General features: G+C 39.6%; 1 protein-coding gene across 6 annotated transcripts in view; it reads right to left on the bottom strand.

Annotated features, from left to right (window-relative positions):
- Positions 1–11,320: 11,320 nt before the first annotated feature.
- Positions 11,321–15,749, bottom strand: part of map7d1a (MAP7 domain containing 1a) — a 91,227-nt gene continuing 86,798 nt past the window's right edge. For all 6 annotated transcript variants that reach the window (XM_061776691.1, XM_061776685.1, XM_061776688.1 and 3 more), the window contains 3 exons: positions 15,218–15,275; positions 14,252–14,481; positions 11,321–11,918 (listed from right to left, as the gene is read on the bottom strand). In XM_061776691.1, the coding sequence (XP_061632675.1) occupies positions 11,908–11,918; positions 14,252–14,481; positions 15,218–15,275 (299 nt within the window). In that variant the 3' untranslated portion in view covers positions 11,321–11,907. The remainder of the gene's footprint in view (positions 11,919–14,251; positions 14,482–15,217; positions 15,276–15,749) is intronic.

The raw sequence follows: 15,749 nt of genomic DNA, 5'->3' as shown, positions 1-15,749 counted from the left end.
AATATTAGCCCTTTTCAAAAATCTGATGCCTTTTTTTTTTTTTTTTTTTACATATTAACATATATCATAAGACAAAGCTAATTAAATTCAAACAAACATAGAAAAATGGGCCGATTTTTGCTTATTTTTCTCTATTGTAAAGTTAGCCAAATACTAAAAGGAAAAAGCATTGTTAAACAGTTGAAAGTTCTGCCTGTAATTCATATCTCTGTTGTTGTAAGCGTCAAGAGACCCAAAGAGAAATTATTTTTTAGTATATGTTTTTTATTTGGCCAATTATCAGTTATTGAAATTTTACTCTGCCGAATATCTCAATCAGCCTAAAAAAATCCAAGTTAGTCGGGCAGTATTTTAGAGTTTTGTGTTTTATAGTGACTTTTAAACTTTGCTCCCATTCTGTCTGATATATGTAGTTCAAGTTTGGCAGCAATCAGACAAAAAGTCATTTGCCCATCTTGCGTGTATAATTAGTTCAAATTTGGAAGGAAAGGGGCAAGATCTTGAAGACAAGTTTGTCTTTGAGGACCCCTGGAAATGGCCAAAATGATGGCAAAATGGTGGCTTCAAGCCAAAATGGAGGACTACCTGTGTCTTTTCGGCAATGGCTTCTTGAGACTTCTTTTTGTCTACTCATCATACACATGCCTACCAAACTTCACATAGCTGAGTGAAACCAGGTCCAGGGAGCGAATTATTATTGTATCCATCTGCTTTTGATACAGATGGGATGAGTGTTGTTGTCCAAGTAAGATTTCCTTCAGGTTTTTTTTTTTTTCTTTCTTTCTTTCTTTTTGTTACCTTCATATAGACAGGCTGTGAGCAGACACAGTGATGATCGCCCCAGGGTGGATTTAATGCACATTGCATCTGGAGCCAATTGGACGACAGCAGAACCTTCAAAGTTGAACACGATCTCCTCTGAGACGTTGGTAGATGGCCCGTTTGTTCCGGTTTATCTGCACGGACTTTTAAGTTTTGTCAGATTTTCTCGAGTCGCACAAGATATACAGTGGCGTGAAAAGGTATTGGCCCCCTTCTCAAATTCTTTCTCCCCTTTAATGTTTAAGATCATCAAAAGATGTAAATTGCAGACAAATGTAACCCAAGTGAACTTAAAATGATTTTTTAAACTGGTGATTTCATTTATTAGGGGAAAAAACTATTTAAAGTTACCTGGCCCTGTGTGAAAAAGTGATGGCCCCCTAAATCTAATAACTGGTTGGGCCATCCACAGCAGCGCCAACTGCAATCAAGCGTTTTCTATAACTGGCAATGAATCTTTCACATCTCTATGAAAATATTTTGGCCCACTCTTCCTTGCAGAATTGTTTGAATTCAGCAAAAATTGAGGGTTTTCCAGGATGAACGGCTTTTTTAAGGTCATGCCACTGGATTTCTTCTTTGACTAAAACCTTCCTTTTTTTTTCTTTACGCCATTCAGAAGTGGGCTTGCTGTTGTGTTTTGGATCGTTATCCTGCTGCAGAACCCAAGTGCGCTTCAGCTTGAGGTCACACACTGATGGCTGAACATTTTCCTTCAGGATTTTCTGTTAAAGAGCAGAATTCATGGTTCTATCAATCAGAGCAAGTTGTCCAGGTCCTGAAGGAGCTAAGCAGCCCAAGACCATGTTTGACTGGTGGTATGATGTTCTTTTTTGAAATGGTGTGCTACAGTCCCGCCAGATATAACGAGACACACACGTTCCAAAAAGCTCAACTTTCATCTTGTCAGTCCAGATAATATTCTCCCCAAAAACTTGCGAATCATTCAGATGGTTTTTTGCAAAGGTAAGACAAACCTTTATGTTTTTTGCTCAGCAGTGGTTTTTGCCTTGGATCTCTGCCATGGATGGCATTTTTGGCCAGTCTCTTCCTTATTGTTGTGTCATGAACACTGACCTTACCTGAGGCAAGGGAGGCCAGCATTCTTTAGAAATTGTCCTGAGTTCTTGTGTGGCCTCCTGGATGAGTGATTGCTGTTCTCTTGGGGTAATCTTTGCAGGCTGGCCACTTCTGGGAAGGTTCATCACTGTTCCATGTTTTCTCCATGTGAGGATAATAGCTCTCCATATGTTTAGCTGGAATGCTAACGCTTTAGAAATGGCTTTTGTAACCCTTTCCAGACTGATAGATGTCAATTACTTTATTTCTCGACTGTTCTGGAATTTCTTTGGGTCGTGCCATTTTGTTGCAGCTTTTTTAGACCTTTTGTCCAGCTTGATTTTGTCAGGACAGATGCTGTTTGAGTGATTTCTTGATTTAATCATGCTTTGGTATGATCAGTGAAAATTAACCAAAAATTGTGATGAGCCAAAAACGTTTAATGATTTAACGAAAATAGCTAGGATAGGCGACCCTTGTGAGGATAAGGAAGTAAGGAAACTTCATACCATCCATGCATCCTTGTTTCCTTCCTTCCTTCCTTCATCCTCCTACCCATCCTTTCTACCTACCTTCTTCCTCCAAATCCTTAGCTTCTTGTTCTCTTTCTACCTCCATTTTCCTTCCTTCCTTGCCTTCCTTCCTTCCATATTTTCACCCTGTTGTTTCCCTCCTTCCATTCTTCATCACTCCCTTCTTTCCTTCCTGATTTTCTTCCTCCCTTCCTTTCTTCATCCTTCCTCCCTACCTTCCATACTATCCTTGTTTCCTTACTTCTTTCCTTCCTTCCTATCAACAATCTTTCATTCCAACCATCCTCCCTACCTATCTACCTCTTTCCCTCACTTCTGTCCGTCCTTCCATCCTTCATTCCTACCAACTTTGTTTCCTTCCTTCTTTCCATCTTCATACCTTCCATTTTACCCTCCTTTCCTATATCCTTGTTTCCTTCAATCATTCATTCCTTCTTTCCTCCCTTCTCTTTCATACGTACATCCTTAAATAAGTTGATTTAAAACGTGTATACCTCACTTTGGCCCACCCTGTATAGAATATATATATATAAACTCCATTCATTCATTATTCTTTTTCTAAAGTTCTCTCTAGAAGAATGCGTCCAGGCGCTGTCAGCGATCCGCCTGCAGTTTTTTGACTGAAGCGCAGATCTGAGTTTTAAAAAGTGCCCAGTCAGCATTCAAGCAAAAAAAAAAAGAGCCAGGCGGTTGTCTCACTTCTGAGCGTGACGAAACCAGAAAGTGAAAAAAAGTCTCCCAAGGGTACTTTCCGCTTGTCGGAGTGAGCGGCAGCTGTGTGCGATGTCCCCGTGGGGAAAACCTTTAACACTTCACCATCACCGTGATTTGCTTTTGTAATTTGTGTGGACACGCATATTTATTTTTATTAAGCAAATAAGCCAAGCGAGAACCAACACGACGTCATTGGTGCCCACGTTTGCCCATCTGCAGATGTTCATGCCGACATTCTCACCAGGGCCTTTATGTAAATCAGTGTGTTTCTTTCGCTCTCGCTTTGTAGCTGAAACATTCCCTCCGCTTCATTTAGTTCATCTTTGACTTTCCAGTGCAGCGGAATGCTTTCAGCGTGACCGCGTTGACAACTCAGGGTCGTGCTGCTACTTTTGACCCCTTGGACCATCTTTGTCTCGAACAGGGTTTATCTTGAAGCTCCCCGAGGTCGCAGAACGGCTGTTGTCATGTGTCATGCAAACACACGCCGTAGCAGGCCCGCTGAGCATTTACCGTACATTAGCAAGAGTTCTGCAATATTTGTTGTTGCATTAAGTTAGCCCTTTTTTTTCCTTAGAAGTCTTTAATAAAATGTTTTTTGTAGGAATTTCACTCATTAACTGTTAGTTGATTGATTGTAAATAAAACTAGGGCTGTGGAAAGTGTCCCCACCGATTCACGGGTTTTGCACTCTTTCTGAAACGCCGCCAGATGGTGCCAAAGCCCTCACTAATAGGCAAGAAGTACATTGGTGTCAAGGAACTCAATTGAAGTGATACATCTCAACTATGAGACAAGCTTTGTATTTGGGGGAGAAGCTACGTTTAGCCAGGGTTGTTGGTGGAAGTTAAGGAGAATCTTTGCATTAGCATGTGGGTAAAATGCACTGTGGTCCATTTTGTTCTTAATCAAATAATCTGTGAGCCATTTATTTTTCAGGGAAATGCAACTTGAAGTTAAAGTTGCTTTAGGAGCATAGGTTGCGGTATTATTACAGTTAAAATAATTTGTACAGTAAACTAACCTCTGAAATGGCCCCTTCAAGCCTAAATGGCTGACTTCCTGTATCATTTCAGGCATGGCTACGTGAGGCTTTTTTCGTGGGTCTCCTCACGATAGACATTTCTACCAAATTTCAATTGGCTTTGTGATACTAACTTTGACATTGATACATTATTAGTGTTTTGTGTTTTTTACGATGACTCATCAAACAAACTTGTCTGCAAGTAAGAACATGCAAACTCCACACAAGAAGGCCGGAGCCCAACTTTAAGCCCACAACCTCAGAACTCTAAAGCAGATGTGCTGAACACGAAACCACCATGCTGCCCCAAATGCAAGTCATCTAAAAAAGGAAAGGAAGAGGAAAGACTCTACTTGGAGTGTAAATAAAGACTTGAGAGGCATTTATGGTTTGCAAATGTTCTCTCTGTTGTCGTTGTTGTTGTAAACAAGTGGCTTCAAAGTCACAATCCTCACCCAAAAGAGCCAAGTCATTGAATCTACATGTGGTCACAGATGCACAAAAAGATGTGGCCTCAGTCCAAGAATGAAGAAAAAAAGAAAAAAAGAAATAAAATCGACATCTGGGCCGCTCACTCAGATTCGGACAACTCATGTTACTGCGAGAGATCCCGTTTCCTGTCCTGGAGTGGAGTGGGTCCAAAGGCCTGGCCTGCCAGTTTAGCTTCGGCGTGAAGCTCAGATGCCGCATTCTTCTTTCTTGAGCTAAAAATAACCACCAATGCCAGACAGCAAAATTGAAGCTGCTCGCGCTGCTGATTGGCTCGCTGTTGCGTCGCAACTCAACCAACGGGAATTTAAACGTGCTTCTTAAATCATCAAATGTGCCATTGTTATTCATTTCGGGGTGGTTCCCTTAGGAGTCATTGGCGTCCTTCAAAGTTTGTTTAATGATAACGATCTGCGCAAGTAATTGCATTCCCACCGAACTCAGAAAAAGCACAAACACAGCAGAAAGAAAACACAACGGAGTACGCGACCAACATCTGCACTGTCCTTTATAAAAATACAGCGGTGCCTTGAAGATTTGAGTTTAATTCATTCCATGACCATTCTTGTAACTAAAAACACTTGTATCTCAAGCCATCTTTCCCCATTGAAATGAATGGCAATGCTATCAATCCGTTCCAGCCACCCCCACAAAAAAAAAAAAAAAATTTCTTAATAAGGAAAAATAGCACTCTATAATATTGTACCTAACAAAATATTACAAACATAATGATATAAAATGTAAAAAATTAAAGGCTTTCCACATCATGATTTAATGCTGCAATTCATTTCATTATGATCGTTCTGGTGTGCTTCCCTTGGCCAAATGGTGTCAGTATAAACCAGCCATGCAGACACAAACGAAGTAAGATTCTATTAGTCTTTTTTGTAGAGGATAAAGAATATATCCCTGTGAGAATTGTTATATTATCTGTCTACATGTGTTGCTCCACAGTTTGTGTTCATATATCCGTTGCCTCTAAAACCGCAACTATTGATGCTAACCGTTAGCATGTCAATGGTATTTTGCATCATTTCTTAGCATTAAACTAGTGGACTTTAAGGCAAAATTATGTGGTTGTTTTAATATTGATTAATATTGAAATACTGATGATGAAATAATATTATTTTAGGCATAATTTTCTCCAATCAAAAAAAAAAAAAAAACCTTAATCTCTTGCAGTAATTTGTATTATTACTTACATTTATCTTGCCCTAACCCCTAACTTTAGGTTTGTTTGACTTTCAAGGCATAATTTTATTTTTTTCATAATCCCCCCCCCCCCATTTTAACATTAACCCTTAAACTCTTACCCACCCTTAACCTACACATGCCTTGCTCAGACTGAGGTGGATTAAAGTATTAGCTGTGGCATGTCCACAGCAATAAAATCCACGTTTGGTAGCGACATTACCTTAGCCTGACCTTCATTTTTTTAATAGCACATGACAAAGGGAATCCTAACGGCCAGCTAATCCAAATAAATCTGCTGCCACATCTCTTGAGCATGCTTTTATTCAAATAGCCCAGCTTAGAATCCTGAAACACGCATCAGGTTCCATTGAACGCTCCAGGGAGTCATCAAAGAGCACTCAAGTTGTGACTATACCCTCACCCCTGCCCCGGAAGCTGCCCGTTTTGAGCCAGCTGCGACCACCCTTGACGGGTTTGAAGCCCAATCACAACACACCCCCCTTGCATGGGGTCCTCTTTTAAATGGAAATAGCCCTCCGCGCACGGGCAACTAGCAGCGTCCCCCCGTGGCCTTTCATTAATGTACTGTCATCCGAGAGGAGACACTTTTGCCTGTTGCTGAGCAGATACACACGGGTCAACATGGGGGTGCGAGGGAGTATGGGCATAAACACTGAACAGAGATTGTGTGCTAGGCCTCATTAATTAATCATAATTTAGGTTGATGCATCATGAAATTGCCAAATCTGAACGAATTTTCATGAACTAAAAGTGTTTTTGCGCCTTAATCCCTTTTTTTCTCCTTTAGATGGTTTTATCTCACATCTTGACATGTGTTAGTAGCACTAGTGCTAACATTAGTATTTCTGCCATAGCCTGTCAAGACTTTCATTTCAAGCACTGACAAATTGAAAATGAAAGCTAGAGATTAAAAACTCAGACATAATTAACATGATCATTACTGGTTAATGAAGTAACTGTTCTCTTGCTCAGATTAATGGTACACACATGCTTTTTTACTCTGAAATGGATAGCTTGCTGTAGAACTGAGATTAACTAGCAGGTTAGCTATTATGTTTTGCTGAGTTACTCAAAGACAATCCAACTAAACATTTTATACATACCTGTGAGAAAATGTCTTCCACAAACCCGATGATGGATGTTTGATTCTCAGTCTGTCTTTAGACTGCCTAATGGTCACTCTTGCAATCTTCCCTGTACAACTATTTATAACATCCACTCAATTAATCCTCCTTAGTCACATGTTCCACTGGAAATTGAAAACAAATCAAATCAAAATCCTGCAACCTTTTGGGGTTTATCTGGTGGTGCAATCCTACACACACGGTATTGTACTCGTTTTCAGCTCAGGTCAGTGGTAGTCAATCACTTTGTACCGCCTGGAAGTACCCTGGCGACTATTGTTTCCAAACATTAAGAAAAGCTCTCGTCGTTGTGATTGAATACATCTTACCTGTTGTGGATTACCTGTATTGTAATCCATAACATGTGGTGAGCATAGAAACAGCCGCTTGTGCTCTATTTTTCACTTAATTGAACAAATGGTAACAAAATAAAGTAAACACAATCACATTTTTTTTCACCGGCCTGCCAAGGCCTTCAACTGACAACCTCACTCTGCACACACAGTGGCTAACGCTAAGCCTGTGAAGAGCCAGCCCTTTGTACGCCCTCATTCGCTCACTTGCACATCACTCAACAGGCTAGGCCCACCTTTTAAAGGCAGGCATACACATTTAATGTACTGTAGCCTATCAGCACTTGCGCTAATATTAGCATTTTTCATTATTTTGGGCTCCTTTTCCTTGACATCAATTGTAATTGACCAGCAGCATTGTTTAATATTGTTCCAATAAGGCCTTTTTTCTTAGCCTTGCCTTGAGTCTACCAGGTTTTGGCGACACCCACCGCCCACCAGCATGAATTCCACTTTATTATTGTTGCGGCCATCATCCTCCCCAATGCGAACGTATCGGGAAACCTAGGCACTACTTGGCCTGCAACTGTGCACCGCCTCACTGACACTTCCCTAAAAATAGAGCCCTTGATCTAATCCATCCCCCTCCTTTGAAAAGTGCATTAGCCAGATCATTTGAGCACATCTTGTCCCACTTCGGTGGGGACAGAAGAAATGTAATATAATTATGTCTGTAATATATACACTAATGCTATCTGTAATGCAAGTCAGCTGTGTGGAGGACTGGAAACGCTTCCCCTTCACATTTGTTATCTGAATGACTTATGGCTGCTGCTGCTACTACTGTACCTTTGCTGTAAAACTTTCAACAGTACAGTGCAAAAAGTATGAGGCAGCATCGAATGTGACTGTTTTAACGACCATATTTATAAACTTACAGGCCAAGGCCCAACTGTTTTAAAAATTGTTGGCAGACTACTTCCTGGTTCATGGAGGATAAGGAACAGATGGGCAATACCATTATGATTGTGGAGGTCGGTGTGGCCACCATTGATGCTCAAGTGCATTTTCTTCCGAATTTTAATTGCCATATCTTAAATTCATTGAGGAGTTTGCGTGTTCTCCCCGTGCCTGCGTGGGTTTTCTCCGGGCACTCCGGTTTCCTCCCACATCCCAAAAACATGTGTGGTAGGTTGACTGAATTACCCGTAGGTATGAATGTGAGTGCGAATGGTTGTGTGTTTCAATGTGCCCTGCGATTGGCTGGCCACCAGTTCATGGTATGCCCCGCCTCTGCCCCGAAGGTAGCTGGGATAGGCTCCAGCACATCTGCAACCCTAGTGAGGAGAAGCGGTACAGAAAATGGATGGATGGATAAATTCATTGACTTTTGTCGTCACGAAAATAGTAAAACAATATATATAATTTTGCTACAACAATGTAGTCGAAATATGATGAGCATAAATATACACCATTAAAAATGACTGTATTCTTGTAATATTAGAACTTGTTTCTTGAAAAATTCTACTACTTTATCGAAAATTGTAATCTCACTTTTTTTCTTTGGAAAAAAAATTGTTTTCATGAAAAAAAATCTGCCATAATATACATAAAAAAATTTTTCCAAATAAATGTTTTTTTTCTTCAAGAAATATCATGACTGTATTCTCATATTACATAAATTTTTTCTCCCAAAATTATTTTTTATGTTGTTGTTCTTTGTCGTAGTTTTCTGGAAAAATCTGCTCCGTGAGTGAAACAAAACTAGGAGTTCCAACTATCATTGTGCGTCAAAATGTTAGCAAATGTTGTGAGACTTCAGCTCAGTGAGCCTCGAAAGGGATTAATTACGTACAACCCCAATTCCAATTCCAGTTACATCACCTTTTCTTTTAATAACATTGAATAAACGTTTGGGAACTGAGGACACTAATTGTTGAAGCTTTCTAGGTGGAATTCTTTCCCATTCTTGCTTGATGTACAGCTTCAGCTGTTCAACAGTCCGGGGTCTCCGTTGTCATATTTTACGCTTCATAATGCGCCACACATTTTCAATGGGAGACAGGTCTGGACTGCAGGGAGGCCAGTCTAGTACCCGCACTCTTTTACTACGAAGCCACGCTGTTGTAACACATGCAGAATGTGGTTTGGCATTGTCTTGCTGAAATAAGCAGGGGCGTCCATGAAAAAGACGTTGCTTGGATGGCAGCATATGTTTCTCCAAAACCTGTATGTACCTTTCAGCATTAATGGTGCCTTCACAGATGTGTAAGTTACCCATGCCATTGTCACTAACACAGCCCCATGCCATCACAGATGCTGGCTTTTGAACTTTGCGTCCATAACAGTCCGGATGGTTCTTTTCCTCTTTGGCCCGGAGGACACGACGTCCACAATTTCCAAAAACTATTTGAAATGTGGACTCGTCGGATCACAGAACACTTTTCCACTTTGCATCAGTCCATCTTAGATGAGCTCTGGCCCAGAGAAGCCGGCGGCGTTTCTGGGTGTTGTTGATAATTGGCTTTTGCTTTGCATAGTAGAGTTTCAAGTTGCACTTACGGATGTAGCGCCGAACTGTATTTACTGACATTGGTTTTCTGAAGTGTTCCTGAGCCCATGTGGTGATATCTCCTTTACACATTGATGTCAGTTTTTGATGCAGTGCCGCCTGAGGGATCGAAGGTCACGGGCATTCAATGTTGGTTTTCGGCCTTGCCGCTTACATGCAGTGATTTCTACAGATTCTCTGAAGCTTTTGATGATATTATGGATCAAAGATGATGAAATCCCTAAATTCCTTGCAATTGTACGTTGAGGAACATTGTCCTTAAACTGTTCGACTATTTTCTCACACAGTCTTTCTCACAAAGAGGTGAACCTCGCCCCATCTTTGCTTGTGAATGACTGAGCAATTCAGGGAAGCTCCTTTTATACCCAATCATGGCACCCACCTGTTCCCAATTAGCCTGTTCACCTGTGGGATGTTCCAAACAGGCGTTTGATGAGCATGCCTCAACTTTCTCACTCTTTTTTGCCACCTTTTCCAGCTTTTTTGGAACGTGTTACAGCCATAAAATTCTAAGTTAATGATTATTTGCTAAAAACAATCAAGTTTATCAGTTTGAACATTAAATATCTTGTCTTTGTAGTGTATTCAATTAAATATAGGTTGAACATGATTTGCAAATCATTGTATTCTGTTTTTATTTATGTTTAACACAATGTCCCAACTTCATTGGAATTGGGGTTGTAATTGGAAAAATATGACTAATTTATCAAGAAAATGACTTTTTGGAGGGAAATATCACTATTTGTTTCTCCCATCCAGACAACTATTTTCCATAGCGCTTAGCCTATTCAGGGTTGCGTAAACTGGAGCCCACTCCAGCTGACTTCAGGCAAAAGGCGGACGACACGCTGGCCTGGGAGCCAGTTTGTCACAGGCAACGATTCACACCTTCACTTAGTAGGAATTGAACCCATGGGGCCTGCACCAAAGTCCAGCGTAAAAAACAATACACCATCTGTCACACACACCTTATATGTCTCTTTAAAAAAAAGTGACATTGTCTTTTTCACAAACAACCCTAAAGACTTTTTTGTGAGAAATTCATTCTTTTTTTTCATTAAAAAAGCCTTTTTCTCATATTATGACTTCTTTCAAACAAATATATTTTCTTAGAAAAATAGTTTTTATGGAAAAAAAAATCTGACTGTGTGTAACACTACAACTTTTTTTCTTTTTTCAGGCCTTTTTATGTTTTTTTCTCAGTCCTCTGTCATAGTTTTCTGGGGAGGGGTGGGGCATTCATTTAATGTCATAAGTTTGTTTTGTTTCTTGGGGGGGGGAATTTTTTGTGACGCTAACACATAAGGGTACCATTGATGCTCCAAGAGAGAAAGTGTCATGATTACACCAGTGTGGTACATAAATACACTCATTATATGCTCCAAACTTATAACAGTATAAAATGCCACAAGATGACAGTATTGCTATGTAAACACCTTACTGTTCTCTCGCCGTGATCAGGCCTCTTCGAGGGGTGAGCATTTTTACTTCTTTTTATTTTTATTGTACTCCTAATTAAGAAAAAAAAAACGAACAGACTAAACAGCTTTGTCTTTCCTTAGACTTGTTGAAATACTCCCTTCTGGAGCTTACAGAGCACATCAAAATATATGTATTGCGTGTATGCACACACGCCCACACATACACAGATCAGTCCCAAAGCAAATGAGCAAAGACTTGAGTCATGCTCATTTGTAATTATTTAAAACAAAAAACATATTTTAGCTTTTAAATAGGAGAATAAATCTCTATTAATATGAATTGGCGCTTTAGAGATATGTGACTTCCATTTTATTGAAGCTGTGAGTTATTATTATCATTACTGCTTCTAATCAATCATATGAACAGTCGGCATGTTTACTTAACAAAGTTGCTTCCCTCATTTATTTACACACAAAAAAAAACTAAGATTTCCCTCCAGTTAAATAAGAGTTAACAATGTGTGTTTGTGTTGTGATGCCATCTGGGAATGAGGTGCACGGGATCTTCACATCCCTTTTCAGACGTCGTCCCCGCTCCTCCTACTACCTCCAAAGGTGGAAAATAACAGCGAAATGCACGATCACAGCACTTCTGGAAGAACAAAAGGCAAAGTGGAAAAACTGTTAGTCTAAAAGTAAAAAAAAAAAAAATCTTAAATCTTAATCTAGAAAAATATAACTTTTTTTCACAAAATGACAGAATCTCGGTTCTCTGCCCCCGCGATCCGACCTCGGATAAGCGGAGGAAAATGGATGGATGTTTTAATTTATTTTTTCTTGGAAAATATTTATATTGAAAAAATACTATTCTTGAAAAAAAATCTCATTCAAACTTTTTCATCGAAAAATGTAACTTAAAAAAATAAATTACTTTGTCAAAAATAAGTGTTTTTCTTGAAGAAAATACAACTCAAATTTTTTTGAGAAAAAAAAGATTCTCGAAAAAGCATTCTTCTGTAATATTCCATCCATCCATTTTCTGAGCCGCTTCTCCTCACTAGGGTCGCGGGCGTGCTGGAGCCTATCCCAGCTGTCATCGGGCAGGAGGCGGGGTACACCCTGAACTGGTTGCCAGCCAATCGCAGGGCACATACAAACAAACAAACAACCATTCGCACTCACAGTCATGCCTACGGGCAATTTAGAGTCTCCAATTCATGCATGTTTTTGGGATGTGGGAGGAAACCGGAGTGCCCGGAGAAAACCCACGCAGGCACGGGGAGAACATGCAAACTCCACACAGGCGGGGACGGGGATTGAACCCCGCACCTCAGAACTGTGAGGCTGACGCTCTAACCAGTCGGCCACAGTGCCGCCTTCTTCTGTAATATTACTTTTGCAAATTGAAAAATGAAAGTATTTTTTCCAAAAAATTTAAATGAATTTTTTTTTAAACAAAGTTTTTCGTGAACAAAATATAACTTATTCTTGAACTTTTCTCCAAAAAAAAAAAAAAAAAGGTTCATTCTGTAAAAAATCTGAAATATATATTTTTTTTAAATTGAAATATGAAACAATAAGACTTTTAGATAATGGGACAGACTTAATTGTACATGCAAATATTACATAAACTTTTAAGTATCACTTTAATTTGCAATTTAGTAACTGCTAACTCTCACATACGTATCAGCAGCGTCATTGGAAATAGCTCTCAGGTCAAAACCGTCGTCTCACGTGTCCGTCGTGAGTGAAAAGGAGACGAGGGAATGTTTTATTGGACAAGCGGACGAGCAAAGTCAGATGCACGTTAAAATAAGATTTGGGGGCGCAGACAGATGGCGGTTTGTTGCCTAACAGGTGAAAGATATAGAAAAGTGCAGGGGTGGAACGGGAGGGCAACGTGGTGCTTAATTGCTCCAGATTTGGGTTTCTAAGCTCCTTGCGGATCGATTCTCCTCCTCATCACTTTTTCCATCCGAGGAATTCAACTCAGGAAGTTGGCACGAGTAGTAGAAAGAAAAAAAAGCTGTCACCATCCATCAGCACTTAGTCAAAGAGCTCTTGTACTCCTCTTTTAGACTTCTGTCTTTCCACTTGTCAAGTTCACTTTGTTGCAAAACAAACTCTCAAGGCTATCGTCTTTTGATCGCTTGTGCCTAACCTAACAAAGAGGTTAACCCCCCGCACACACACAACTTCAAATGCTCTCAGTACACTTGCACAAGTCAACTCTGCTGTACTTTTGTTCACTGTCAAGATGACTTAAGATTCACACCTTATCCTCATACATTTTTTTCCTCTTTTTTAGAAAAATATGCCTTTTTTGGCGGCACGGTGGTCGACTGGTTAGCACATCTGCCTCACAGTTTTGAGGTCTGGGGTTCAGATCCCGGCCCTGCCCTGTGTGGAGTTTGCATGTTCTCCCCGTGCCTGCATGGGTTTTCTCCGGGCACTCTGGTTTCCTCCCACATCCCAAAAACATGCATGGTAGGTTGATTGAGGACTCTAAATTGCCCTTAAGTGTGAATGTGCGTGCGAATGGCTGTTTGTTTATATGTGCCCTGCAATTGCCTGGTAACCAGTTCAGGGTGTACCCCGCCTCTCGCCCGAAGATTGCTGGGATAGGCTCCAGCACGCCCGCGACCATAGTGAGGAAAACATTCTTATTTGATTGGAAATTATGAAATTTGAAAGTTCTTTTCTTGAAAATGCAATCTCTGGAGAAAAAAAAAAAATCTTGTCGTATTTAAGAACTTTTTATTTTTAGGAATCACAAGTATGGAGATCATTTTTTATTTTTTTTGTCCATTGGAATAGATTGTAAATCAGTTTCAAAGTTTTGGTGCAATTACTTTGGTTTGTTTGAAGGTAATCCAAGTAAAATTTGGACAAAAAGTGTTTTTAAATCAATCCTTCTCCCTGTTTCCGTCCAATCTACCAATAAGAGCAGAGCGGCGTGTCACATGGTTGGTTTTGATGGTGTACCTGCGACGTGCTGCGTCTTAAGCGGCGGTGCTTTCTTCACGAACGCTTCGTCTCCATCGAAGGCCAGAATGTCGGCGGCGGTCCCGCTGCCCTCAGAGCGTCCTCGTGCTCCGTTGGCGGCATTGATGATGATGTCCTCCACCAGGTGCGCCGCGTCCACATTGGCCGACAGACCGTTGCGCTCGCATCGGCCCAGCTCGACGCCGCTGAGATGAGTTTGGCCCGCAGGGCTGCGAGGAAGACGTGCGCAAAATATTATGGTGACTCACACAAACAGGTGGAAAATTTTCAGGTTTCTTGTAAATTTCCATTGAACTTGGAGGTAATTTAATGACAATACTCATATTTGTACAAACCTTTTTCTGTAATATTACTTACTTTATCGAAAAATGCAACTTAAAAACAATCATGACTTTTTTTGTTAAAAAAATACATTCTTAAACAAAATACACCTTATTTTTTTCTTATTATTATTTTCTTTTTTGTTTTACAACTTTTTTCTAATTGACTAAAATGCAACATTTTTCCCAAAAAATAAAAACTATATTTTTCTTGAACAAAATACGACTTATTATTAAATTATTGGAAAAACACAATTATTCTAAAATTTTTCTTGAAAAATATAACTTTTTCTCTCCAAAAATATGACTTTTCTGATCATGGGACAGACTTAATGTTACAAGTTTTATTCATAAATGTTTTACGTCACCTTTTAATATTCATTAATTAGTAACTTATTAAGCACTCTCACATCATTAAAACTATATTACAAATTGGAAACTTTCTATGGAAATTAACCGGGAATTGAGATTAATTTAATGGAAAGGTATCATACTCGAGCATAAATATAAAGATTTTGTTTGATCTTAAGCAGGTATCCATGCAAAATAGATACTGTAGCTCTCCTTCCACTCTTCACGGTGGTCCGACATCACCGTAGCAACCAGGAAGGAGTTTGACCCTCACCGCTGTCTGCTGTGTCCGTTTTCCGTCTGGTTGTTGTTGTCCAGGTTGACCTTACATTCTGCAACACAAACAATTTTGTTTTACACTTGCACATTCAAGCACTTTTGGCATAATTAAACATCACGCCTCAACTATTTTACCTTTATCATATTTACATACACACACAAGTGTAGGAAGTGATACGTTTTTTAATAGCACACCAAGAAGAAATATAAAGAAAATGCTCGTATGTCATAAGTACCCAGACTTTCTGTAAAAAAAAACAAAGTAAATTACTTGTCTCTCATAATATTGCATCTTTTTCAAATCTGACTTTTCATCTTTGAAAATAACGCAATTTTTCCTCAAAATAGTGTGAATCTTTATTTATTCACACAAATATAATATTCTCATAATTTACTACCGCTTTCTTGTAATATTCAAAATAATTATTCCCCAAATTCTCAAAATATTTAGTGTTTTCTTGAAAAACTTGAGCCTTTGTTTCCCCCTCATGACATTATATTTTCTTGAAGGTTTTATACATTTTCTT

The sequence above is a fragment of the Phyllopteryx taeniolatus genome, chromosome 6 (assembly GCF_024500385.1).
Source record: "Phyllopteryx taeniolatus isolate TA_2022b chromosome 6, UOR_Ptae_1.2, whole genome shotgun sequence".
In the NCBI taxonomy this organism is placed as follows: domain Eukaryota; kingdom Metazoa; phylum Chordata; class Actinopteri; order Syngnathiformes; family Syngnathidae; genus Phyllopteryx; species Phyllopteryx taeniolatus.
Note: the sequence above shows the minus strand (reverse complement) of the source record. Positions and strands in the feature narration are given on the sequence as shown.